The following is a 12500-nucleotide window of genomic DNA, read 5'->3' on the forward strand; positions in this document are numbered from 1 at the left end:
CAACACTGCTGTCCCCGGCACATGCCGGTGTGAATTTCCCATGTTTAAAACAGTTTTGTTGGCACAAAGGCCCGTGCCCAGCCAGAAAACTAGAGACTATATGAAGCTCCACCTCACGTTAGTCGGCTGTGCAATGGAGTGGGGCGAGGAGGAACGAATTCCACCCAAACCTAGTCCAATTTTTTTTTTTTTTATAATTAAAAAATCGATCCAAATGCCACAGGATCGATTCCAATCCTTAACGATCAATTATCGATTTTCGATAATTGATGAACATCCCTACTAGGGATGTCACAATATATCATCCCACAATATATTGCGATATCAAAACGTGACAATATGTATCGTTGAGATGAAATCTCATATCGTGAGAAAAAGAAGCTGAACATGGTGGCACTGATCTGCATCTGATTGCATGCTCGCTCTCCTTTTCATTGCTTTGTTTGAACAGACGAGGGACGTTACAGACACACGGAGGATGAAAATGGTGAAATGACTCAAATTAGCGTGGAGGATGCCCCCTCAACTTACAAATCGATCACAAAGAAATATTGTTAACACATTCACTGCCAACAGTTTATCCAATCAGTAGGTAGCTTCTGCCAAGGGTTTTTTTGAGGATTCTGGCTCATCTTTCAAGAGCCTAGTCCTAGCCTTTCTGCTAGGACTTTGTGAACACAAAATATCTCAAAAGAACTAATAGAATGTGTGCTTTCTCTGTCTAAAAGAGTTAGTTGTTATCATGTTCTGTTATGTAGGCATTAGCAGTTGAGAGCTGGGATGTGAGCTGGGATGAAGCTGCCTGCGATTCTGGGCTTTTGAGCTTTCTGCTGCGTGTGTTGCACCCAGAGTGTATTTTAGGAATCGCCCACGCTGTGCGCCAGCTCCAGCAGCTCCAGCGCGAAAGCGTTTTCGCCGCGTTTTCCTCACGCTTTTTTCTGCTGTTTTTGCTCTGGTTTCTCTAGTCTGGAGAGCACTGTCGCCACTTAGTGGGTCGGTGGAATGGGTTGTACACGTTCGGTGGCTCCCATATTTTTATAGGAGACGTAGGGGGCTTGGATCTACGTCCCACCGTCAATTTTTTTTTTTTTTTTTTTTTGACGAGTTAACTCGTCCACGGCAGTCAACCGTTGGTTTCTGCTTGACGAGTTAACTCGTCCACGGCAGTGAATGTGTTAAAATATCGTATCGTAACGTTATCGTGAACCCAATATCGTGTATCGTATCGTGAACTGAGTGTATCGTGACACCCCTAGTGTTACCGCAATAAGATGAAACAACACCCCGATATGCGTTTGCCCCGTTTCCTGTCGTGTCTGAATATGTCTCTGCATCGTTCAGGATCAAAGTGCTTTCTAGCTTTTTGCAACATTGTATCTCTGTTCCATGAAGAACATCGTCTCTTTTGTATCTATTTTACAGCTAGAGTTCTGCTCCAAATGGAATGTCATGATAAGCATCATCCCACTGAGTATCTGATGCTATCGGTGCATCTCGGCACTCTCTCTCTTCTGCTCTCACCACATTCATAGAAGTGATTCGGTTGGATAAGCTTGGAGTATTTTATTTCCAAGAGCAAACTCCTTCATGCCTTTTCACACCATGTTTGAAATCACTTAATTATGTATGTTGAGTAGGGGTGGGACAAAATATCGATACTCACGGTATCGCGATATTTCCACTTGCGATACGTTATCGATACACTGGCACCAAGTATCGATATGTTTATTAAAAAAATAAATAAAATAATAATAATAATAAACAGGCTAAAATATTATGCTGTGTGTGGTAGTTGAAACATAGTTTCAAGTTGACGTTTATTTATGTTTGTAGTTGAAACAAAAACATAAATACTGTAGGCTACATGAATGGAAATGTTTGATCATTAATATCTACTTTTAGAAATTATATAGGTAGGTAGGTTATATAGGTTTTCTTGTTTTAATAATAATAATAAAAAGACTTAATGTGTAACTTTTCCTCCGTGGTATCGAAAATGGTATGAGTGAGTGAGTGAACTCAGAGAGTTCATGTCAATTCTGCTAATAAATACATAATACCTGCTTCTTGCCTTTTAGGGGTATTTTTTTCTCTTCAGTTACACAGGTATCGTGATGTATCGTCTTCCAATATATCGATTATCGCAGTATCGCTGTATCGTGATAATATCGTTATCGAGGGCCAAGTATCGTGACGATATCGTATCGTGAGCTACTCAGCGATTCCCACCCCTAATGTTGAGCAGCCATGGTGTATGCAAAGGATGAATATCATGCTCGTATCCAGTTCAGTTTGGAACATCAGGAGAGAATCCATTTACATACGAGAGAAGCTAAACTGTCTTCTACAGCAGGGATACTCAACTTGCTTTGCCCGGGGGCCACTTTGGTGAAATGATAGAAGGCCATGGGGGCCAGTTAATAAACAATCAATATACATTTTTCTGTAGCGAATTGTAGGTTTTTGGGGTGTCAGCCGAAGTTTAGTCTGACAATGTTGTGCACACCGGATAGTTAGTTAGGTTAAGTTAGTTAGGTTAAGTACATACATAAGTGCCTGGGTAGCGAGCAGACGGCGGTGTTTGACAATTTAGCAGCTAAATCATAGATTATTGAAAGATATTCCATATTCCAGACTGAAATGCTATAACAGAAGTGGAGTATTGGCCAGAATGACATGAGCATTTGGGCACTTATTCAGCGGGTATCTTGCATGTTGCGTTCAGGTGCACTGTAAAAAAATAAATCATAATAATTTGCAATTCCATCGCGGGCCACACAGGGGGCGCCCGCGGGCCGCATGTGGCCCGCGGGCCGCAAGTTGAGTATCACTGCTCTACAGTTTTCAGATGTTATGTTTTTTCTTTTTACCTCGACTAGTGACTAGGTAACCCTGTATCTGCCCCGCACTGGCCCCTGCGTATTTGAGATCAGTTGGACTCCCTCGGCTGCTGGTGTGAGTTGCTCCTCTAAGCTGGAGGCGTGCTGTGGACGTCCCAGACCAGTAACGTGTGAGTTGCTCCTCTAAGCTCGAGGCGTGCTGTGGACGTCCCAGACCAGTAACGTGTGAGTTGCTCCTCTAAGCTGGAGGCGTGCTGTGGACGTCCCAGACCAGTAACGCTTTACCGGGGATTTTGGACAGTGGGCAACATCCCCTGTCGGGGGCGGCGCACAACAAGCTTTTCAAGCAAAAGTAAAGGCTATTCGAAACCATCAAAGATCCCAAAAACGTATTCAGACAAAGAAAGTTGGAAACTGTTTTGCCGAGCATATTGGGGTTCAAATTAAAGGGGGGAAAAAACAAACAGCAGACACTAGGCTACAGATCCCCACCTCTGGTTCAACACTGGAGCTGGTGCTTGGTTCATCTTTACCCTCCTCTATAGAGATCAGAACAAGCCAACACAGAGTCTTAATAGGCTCCAGGAGCAGTTAGTTGAATAGAATAATAACAGGCTGTTAACACAGTTGTTAATTAGTGTCTGCTGATCCGTGCCTATCTGCATGAAACAGCTGATCCGTGCCTATCTACATGAAACAGCTGATCCGTGCCTATCTGCATGAAACAGCTGATCCGTGCCTATCTGCATGAAACAGCTGATCCGTGCCTATCTGCATGAAACAGCTGATCCGTGCCTATCTGCATGAAACAGCTGATCCGTGCCTATCTACATGAAACAGCTGATCCGTGCCTATCTGCATGAAACAGCTTGGAGCACATATGAGAAGGAACAAGACTGAGGTGTTAAGAGGGGAATGGGTTTCTTTTCATTATTCAGATGAGGGTAGCCTCCACCAGACCAATAGTCAGTTATTTATCCACGAGATTGTCCACTTACCCAGTCTTCCTGGTTTTGATGATTTTGATTTTGGCAGAAAGTGTTTCTGTATATACTGTAAGAAGTTGATCTTTGTATACTGTCTATTATAACTGTACTTCATGTCTCGTGAACGTTCATGTCCAAGCTGGGATGTGTTCACCACTCCTGTCTACAACTGTCTGCATTAGCCCGTCATCTCTGTGTCTTACCATAATAACACACATATGAACAGTATGTCAATCAATCAATCAATCAATCAATCAATCAATCAATCAATCAATCAATCAATCAATCAATCAATGTTATATTTATACAGCTGCAGGTCATGTGGCAATTGAAACAATTTCCCAACAAGAGCAGCACTTGGCGACAGCGGCAAGGAAAAAAACCTTGAGCAGACCTGACTGACTCTTGGTGGGCGCTCATCTGCACTGAGCAGAGAGAGAGAGAGAGAGAGAGAGAGAGAGAGAGAGAGAGAGAGAGAGAGAGAGAGAGAGAGAGAGAGAGAGAGAGAGAGAGAGAGAGAGAGAGAGAGAGAGAGAGAGAGAGAGAATACCGTAAATTCCGGACTATAAGGCGCACCGGTGTATAAGCCGCACCTGCAAAGTTGACTATTTTTTTCTTATATAAGCCGCACCGGACTATAAGCCGCGGGTGTTTTAATGGTATTTTTTTTTTTTTTTTTTGTTTTTTTTTTGTGTTTTAATGTTTAATTACCATATGTAATGCTCCCATTTATTAACATTTCAACAAAACAACATAACACAACACCACCTGTGTTGTTATTTACAGTGCACACAGTGTCATACAGTGTCATACAGTGTCATACAGTGTGGTGAAAAGAGGGCAAGAGAGGAAATTAAAACAGAAGTGGATTTATAGTTAGAAAGAGTGCTAAAAAAGAGAGATTTTTTTTTTTTTTTTTTGGAAAAATCCATAGATAAGCCGCACCGTTATATAAGCCGCAGGGGCCAAAAAAGCCCAAAAAACGGGAAAAAAGGTGCGGCTTATAGTCCGGAATTTACGGTAATGATACCATTAGCAACTACTACTGCTACATTGTTGTAGGCACAATTCATTATGGTCATCATAGTTTTTTGAGCTCCCAATGTTTGGCGACATTCTTGATTGTTTGAAAATGTCAGCATTGAGAAGTGCCAGCTTCATAGCATCACGGCACCAAACTAGGGCTGCACAATTAATCGTATTTTCATCGTCATCGCAATATGAACATGCGCAATAAACACATCGCAAAGACTGCCTGCGACGCAACGAATAACAAAAGTGGTTTTATTGACATGCGTCATGCATTCCCACTCAGCATCTGATCATTTTGTCTTGTGTTGTAAATCCAGCGTACACCTTTCCCTTGCAACAGTGCGCTCCACCCCTCTGCCAAAGCCCGAACACGCTGTGTGTAGTTTCAGCTAGAGTCAGTGGCCCCTATCGTTGCATCGGCGCAGTTTCTAGGCCGAGCGGCAGGCGCAGATCAAAGCAGTGGGCGTGGAAAGGCGCACTTGATATCGTCGTGCTGGCGCTAGATGCAGCCCAAAGCATTACAACCACGCCTTTTAGGCGTAAAATTATGCACCGTCATGCTCATTGGATAAGTGCAATAAACGAATCGCACGCTTGCCTTTTTAGCTCCAATTCCAGTGATCCCGCAAAACCAGACGAAAGCCAAACGCTCTGCCCCCCCCCCCCCTCCCTTCATCCAGCCTGTCTGTCTGCATTATAGGCTATTATTCCATATTATTATGCTTCTCAAACCAATCTAACTGCAGTTTCAATACTGCAAGCATGTAAATACGCTACACTATAGCAAGATCAAAGTGAAAATAATGTTCTATGCATCAGCTAGAAAAATATAGCCTATTAGATTGGTGAAAGTTTGTCCAGAAAGATATCATTTTCTCTTGCCTGCTGCAGGAAGGATGATGCACATAAATATACCCTACATTATGTCAAGTCATTGCATAAATGTGTTTTTATTGTAAAACTAAATGTGAAATAGGGCCAAGTTATTGGACGGACATCACAGTATAGCAGATGCCATTAGAAGCGCGTTCCGAAGCGCGTTCCGCTGTTACTTCTCTAAATCACGTTAACTCGACAAGGGGTATATATATGCCCAGGAGGACATATATGTTTCACATAGGGTGGTGTTTTCATTTCGAGGTTTTATTTGGTCCAATATTGAAATGTTGACAATGGCAGGCTGTGTTACCATTACACATTAATTTAGAACTACCTTTTATATCTATTTTGGCTCATTTGGTGGCTATTTAGTAGCGAAATGAAGAAACACAATGCATGCTGGGAACTCAGAGAGAGAGAGAGAGAAGGGTGACAGAGAAGAAGCAGTGAAGGCAAAGAATAGGCCTGCTTTTGAAAAGCGCAAAGCGCTAAATGTAGGCCAGCTCCCAAGATATGACTAGGCTGGTATTTAGCGCCGACACGCCCACTTTGGGACTGCGCCACGCCCATTCGGCCTAAAGCGCATTTGGCAGCCTAAAGCCTATTGCTATCTTGCCGAAACAGGCGCAAGGCACGTTTTTTTGCGGTTAAGGCCCGTAATAGCGCCGATGGCCTGTGGGAGAATAGAGCCAAGTGTGTACCGGTATTTCATTTCTTTATTCAGTGAGCAGACACAGGCTATGCTTGGGGTCTATGTTAGCATTATTAAAGCAGAAAGACATAGGAACTGTATAGCTAATATGCATACTTTAACTCATTGAATGCCAAGGACGGACATGTTCGTCATTTCAATTAGTAACGTAGAGTGCCAAGGACGGACATGTTCGTCAATTGCGTTTTTTGACGGTGGGGCGTCGATCAAAGCCTTCTGCCTCTGATGTACAAATATTATAGCTATTGGATGTGTCTAACCTATTTTACAGAACCCTTAGGTGGCGACAGTGCTCTCCACATAACAGAAAGGCAAGGAAAAAACAAAGAAGAAGTCGTTATGGAAACGGAAATCGCATCGCATCCGTATGCATCGATATGCTGAAGCACGTTACTGCAGCTGTGCCTGCAGCAGCCAATCTGCTCCCACAATTGAGCCGCTCCGTGTCGGTTGCGACAGCAAATCCGCACATCCACACCGTGGAGTTGTTATTATTCAACTGGAAGCATCGTTGCCGGTGACAAACACACGCGGAACGCTGTAAAAAAGCAGGATGTCTAGCACCCTTCACTGTGCGCACAGCAAACTCAGCAGAGAGCCACCACAGACAGGAGGAGGAGTGTGCAGTTGAGGCGAGGCGGGGCGGGGCGGGGGGGGGGGGGGAGGGGGCACGCAGAGCAGCACACACACAACACCCAGACAGACCCAGGCAGCAGGACAGGATTGACAAACGCAAGCCAGAATATCCGATGCCCACCAGCAGCAAATGAAGACCAGCAAGAAGCTGCAACCAGCAGCGCACGCAGGGGCCAGCGCTGCTGGTTGTAGCTAAAAAATATTATTCTGCCAAACAGAATTCCCTGGCCTTCACTGTTTTATTGAAGGAAATTATTTTTGAGGTGTGACTACATTAGAAAAGATTAGCTTCAGAGTCAGTGATGTGCTTGAAATGTTTAATTTCACAAAAGGCCAATTATCTCAGCTTCTAGAAAAAAATTGCTGTTTCTGGATGAATCAAGCTATCTTCTCCGGCTCATAACTAAAGAACGGAAAATGGGATCAATAAACTTTTTTTTGCAGATGATAGAATAGAGTCTCATCGTTCTTTGTGCGTGTTCAGTGTTTACATAGTAATATCACACAATATTCTGTGGGCCTCGAGAAATCACTGAAAACGCTCTGAAACTCTGGCACTGGGAGCATCCGTCCTCCAAAAGTGGCTGGCACTCAATGAGTTAATATCTGTTTATTTATCGCAAGTCATATCGTCATCGCTATATTGAACAATGTTATCGCACATCGCAGATTTTCCTCATATCGTGCAGGCCTACACCAAACTCACTTTATCCAAAAACAGAAATGTTCTTCTTGATGGGTTCTTCATGTACCTGGGCAGCCAGCCCACACATGAACATGGTGTGTGAGTCAGCCCACTGGCTTAGATGCTATAGCAACCAGCCCACATCAGCATCCAGTCAGCCCAGTGTGTCAGTGCTCCTTACATCTATAATAATAACCAGCACCAGGCTGCGTTTATTCTTCTGATTACTTTGCCAAATATTACATGAGGTTTGGTTGAAACTTTTAATGTCCCAGTGTGGAGATGAGCTCATCGCAGCAGCAGAGAATAGGCTATAGACGCTTTTCACCAGCTGTAACCCCACAGCACTTCCTTTTTCTCAGCTTCTTCTTCTGTGTTTTATGGCGGTTGGCATCCTTAAATGTTGCATTACCTGAATTGTATCAGCTTCACGATGCTAACTATTTACAGTGTCCACTTTCTCAGCTGTTCAGGGGAAAACACTGACATAGCCTACTTCTGTTTCTATTTTTTATTCTTGCTATACGTTTAAATGTAAAGAGAGGCCTATGCGTGCAATAACGTGCTGATAGTCGGCTTTACTCTGTAATATGTAGCTTTTATTAGCCTCTCAGGCTAGCTCCGGACCTGACAACAACGCTTCCTACTACCCAGCGTGTGCACGTCGTTCTGACAGGGGTGGTTGTTATGGCAACTATCAACAACAACAACAACAACAACAACTACTACTAACTACTACAAGACCTAAAGACCGAAATAGGCTATGTTGTTACTGTGTCTGTCGGAGACACGGCCTAACGTTAACATTTAATATGAGCTGAATATCAGCCTGCGCTCAGCTATGTATACAGGAAGTAAACCGGATATTCAGGTGGGTTGTGACTAGGGGTGCACCGATCACGTTTTTTGCCACCGATCACCGATTGCCGATCGCCTATGGGAATATCTGCCCAACCGATTATCGACCGATCACCGATCACCGATCACCGATATATAAACTCCTCAACAAAAGTTTGGAAACGTTATTTCGGTCGATTATTTCTCCCCTTTAATAATACCAATTGGCATTGTATTTTATATCGTTGGAAAGCCTGATTAGTGATATATATATTTTTTAATATAAAAAAATATCGGCAATCAGCCGAAATATCGGCAATCAGCCGATCGCATATTTGAGGTAAAAATCGGCCGATACAGATTGCTTGCCGATCGATCGGTGCACCCCTAACAGGAAGTAAACCGGATATTCAGGTGGGTTGTGACGGTTGTTATTGTTGTCAAGTTAAAACCGTCTGTAGATCAGAAATGCAGCAAATACAGAGGATTGAAGAGAATAGGCCAAAACTCCATGCTTATAAATGGTGGAAAGTTCAGTTGTGATGTGCCATTAGCAGCCTAAGTCTAGAGCCCACTTCAGGTTTTTGGTCTTTGGTTTGAATTCCCCTCTCTCTCTATCTCCTCCCTCTCTAACAACAGAACGTGTACGTGAACATCAACCGGATCATGTCTGTGGGGAACCGGCTGCTGGAGTCGGGTCACTACGCGTCTCAGCAGATCCAGCAGATCTCAGGTCAGCTGGAGCAGGAGTGGAAGGCGTTTGCTGCAGCGCTGGATGAACGCAGCACGCTGCTCGACATGTCTGCTAGCTTCCACCACAAAGCAGACCAGGTATGGACACGTACAATTTAGGGATGGCACGAGACCACTTTTTCCATATCCGATCCGATATATCCGATACCACAATCTTGAGTATCTGCCGATACCGATATCAATCCGATCCGATCTTTTTCCCTCGCTTATACGACTAAGCTGTTAATAATACATTGACCAATGCACTTTGCTCAACCCAGCCATCTAAACGGCATGTTCAATCTGTGGAACAATATTCCTTAAATGAAAGGCTCTAGCCCAGAACATAGACTCAGTAATGCACTAATACTGCTGCTTCTTTTTAAGCCTTCGCACCCACGCACACACGCACGCACACGCACGCACACGCACGTGCACACACACACACACACACACACACACACACACACACACACACACACACACACACACACACACACACACACACACACACACAGGGCTGCTCAATCGTCCTTATTTTCATATCGCCAATCGTGGCCATTAGATTGGCGATAGACGATCAGGTCGCCATAATCTATTAATTAGCCGCCATTTTAATTATTATTATTATTATTTTTGATAAAGAGACCTCTTCCTATTTAATGGCATTAATAATTTGGAGGGGGGGGGCAATCGATCATAATATATTATTGAATGCAGCCTGTAGAAGAAGAATAAACGGATTATGCATTTATATGAGAAAATGTTTGAGACCGACCGTTCTGAAGCTGCCTACCTCTATTAGCCTCACTCTTGCTCAACTCCATGACTTTTTTTTTCTGCAGTCTACTTTTCCATGTTCATTTTGCATGATTTAAGGAGCATGGTGGCTCAGTGGTAGAACTGTCGCCTCACAGCTCGAAGGTCCTGGGTTCGATTCCCACCTGGGACGCTGTGAACGCTGAAGGAATGCGTGCCCGTCCGCATGTCCTCGAGTGCCCCCCGCCCGGGTGGGGTCGTCAAAAGGGCCTTTCTGTGTGGAGTTTGCATGTTCTGCCCGTGCCTCCCGGGGGTTTCCTTCATATAGGAACCCCCTTCACAAAAACATGCAATATCCTGGTTGCTAATGTGGTTCCTCCTCTGGTCGTGAAGGGAGGGCGCCTGTTCGGAGGGAGGGGAACTGGTTGGAATAGCGTGAACCTCCCACGTGCTATGTCCTACCGGTGAAGCTTCCCCTGTCAGGTGAAAAGAAGCGGCTGGCTAACTGCCCATGTCTCGGAGGAAGCATGGAGCCAGTTTTCGGCTCTCCCCAGATCGACAGAGGGTGGAGCAGCAACCAGGATAAATAAATTAAATTAGCACTAATGGGGGATAAAAATGGGATAAAAAAATCTGGAAAAAAATATATTATTAAATAAAATAAAATAAAATAGAATTGCATGATTTAACACCGGCTGTAAGGTAAAGTAACTGTTGCACTCTGACTCTTCATCATAGAAAGTAACAACACAGAGGTTGGAGAACAGTTGGAACGAGATCATCTGCTGCTAACCTCGTTAAAATGACCACAGCAAACGACACACAGCCACACTGTGAACCCAAATAAAGATCTTACATTGTGTGTCCTCCTCTCCCCAGTACATGACTAACGTGGAGCCGTGGTGCAAGGCCTGTGGTGAAGGAGAGCTGCCCTCTGAGCTGCAGGACCTGGAGGACACCATCCACCACCACCAGGGACTGTATGAGCACGTCACCACGGCCTACTCTGAGGTTAGTGCACACAAAGCATCACCAGGGACTGTATGAGCACGTCACCACTGTCTACTCTGAGGTTAGTCCACACAAAGCATCACCAGGGACTGTATGAGCACGTCACCACGGCCTACTCTGAGGTTAGTCCACACAAAGCATCACCAGGGACTGTATGAGCACGTCACCACGGCCTACTCTGAGGTTAGTCCACACAAAGCATCACCAGGGACTGTATGAGCAGCACGTCACCACTGCCTACTCTGAGGTTAGTCCACACAAAGCATCACCAGGGACTGTATGAGCACGTCACCACTGCCTACTCTGAGGTTAGTCCACACAAAGCATCACCAGGGACTGTATGAGCAGCACGTCACCACTGTCTACTCTGAGGTTAGTCCACACAAAGCATCACCAGGGACTGTATGAGCACGTCACCACGGCCTACTCTGAGGTTAGTGCACACAAAGCATCACCAGGGACTGTATGAGCACGTCACCACTGCCTACTCTGAGGTTAGTCCACACAAAGCATCACCAGGGACTGTATGAGCACGTCACCACTGCCTACTCTGAGGTTAGTCCACACAAAGCATCACCAGGGACTGTATGAGCACGTCACCACTGTCTACTCTGAGGTTAGTCCACACAAAGCATCACCAGGGACTGTATGAGCACGTCACCACTGCCTACTCTGAGGTTAGTCCACACAAAGCATCACCAGGGACTGTATGAGCACGTCACCACTGCCTACTCTGAGGTTAGTGCACACAAAGCATCACCAGGGACTGTATGAGCACGTCACCACGGCCTACTCTGAGGTTAGTCCACACAAAGCATCACCAGGGACTGTATGAGCACGTCACCACTGTCTACTCTGAGGTTAGTCCACACAAAGCATCACCAGGGACTGTATGAGCACGTCACCACTGCCTACTCTGAGGTTAGTCCACACAAAGCATCACCAGGGACTGTATGAGCACGTCACCACTGTCTACTCTGAGGTTAGTCCACACAAAGCATCACCAGGGACTGTATGAGCACGTCACCACTGCCTACTCTGAGGTTAGTGCACACAAAGCATCACCAGGGACTGTATGAGCACGTCACCACTGTCTACTCTGAGGTTAGTCCACACAAAGCATCACCAGGGACTGTATGAGCACGTCACCACTGCCTACTCTGAGGTTAGTGCACACAAAGCATCACCAGGGACTGTATGAGCACGTCACCACTGCCTACTCTGAGGTTAGTGCACACAAAGCATCACCAGGGACTGTATGAGCACGTCACCACGGCCTACTCTGAGGTTAGTCCACACAAAGCATCACCAGGGACTGTATGAGCACGTCACCACTGCCTACTCTGAGGTTAGTCCACACAAAGCATCACCAGGGACTGTATGAGCAGCAC

General features: G+C 45.1%; 1 protein-coding gene across 1 annotated transcript in view; it reads left to right on the forward strand.

Moving 5' to 3' along the window:
• The window catches only part of LOC310800189 (triple functional domain protein-like), a gene marked incomplete at its 5' end in the record, with an annotated part of 227964 nt that overhangs the window by 45193 nt on the left and 170271 nt on the right, over window positions 1–12500 (forward strand). The window contains 2 exon segments of the mRNA XM_083662774.1: window positions 9247–9438; window positions 10978–11109. Of these exon segments, the coding sequence (XP_083518900.1) occupies window positions 9247–9438; window positions 10978–11109 (324 nt within the window).

This window comes from Poromitra crassiceps (assembly GCF_964638095.1).
Source record: "Poromitra crassiceps genome assembly, chromosome: 29".
NCBI classification, from domain to species: domain Eukaryota; kingdom Metazoa; phylum Chordata; class Actinopteri; order Beryciformes; family Melamphaidae; genus Poromitra; species Poromitra crassiceps.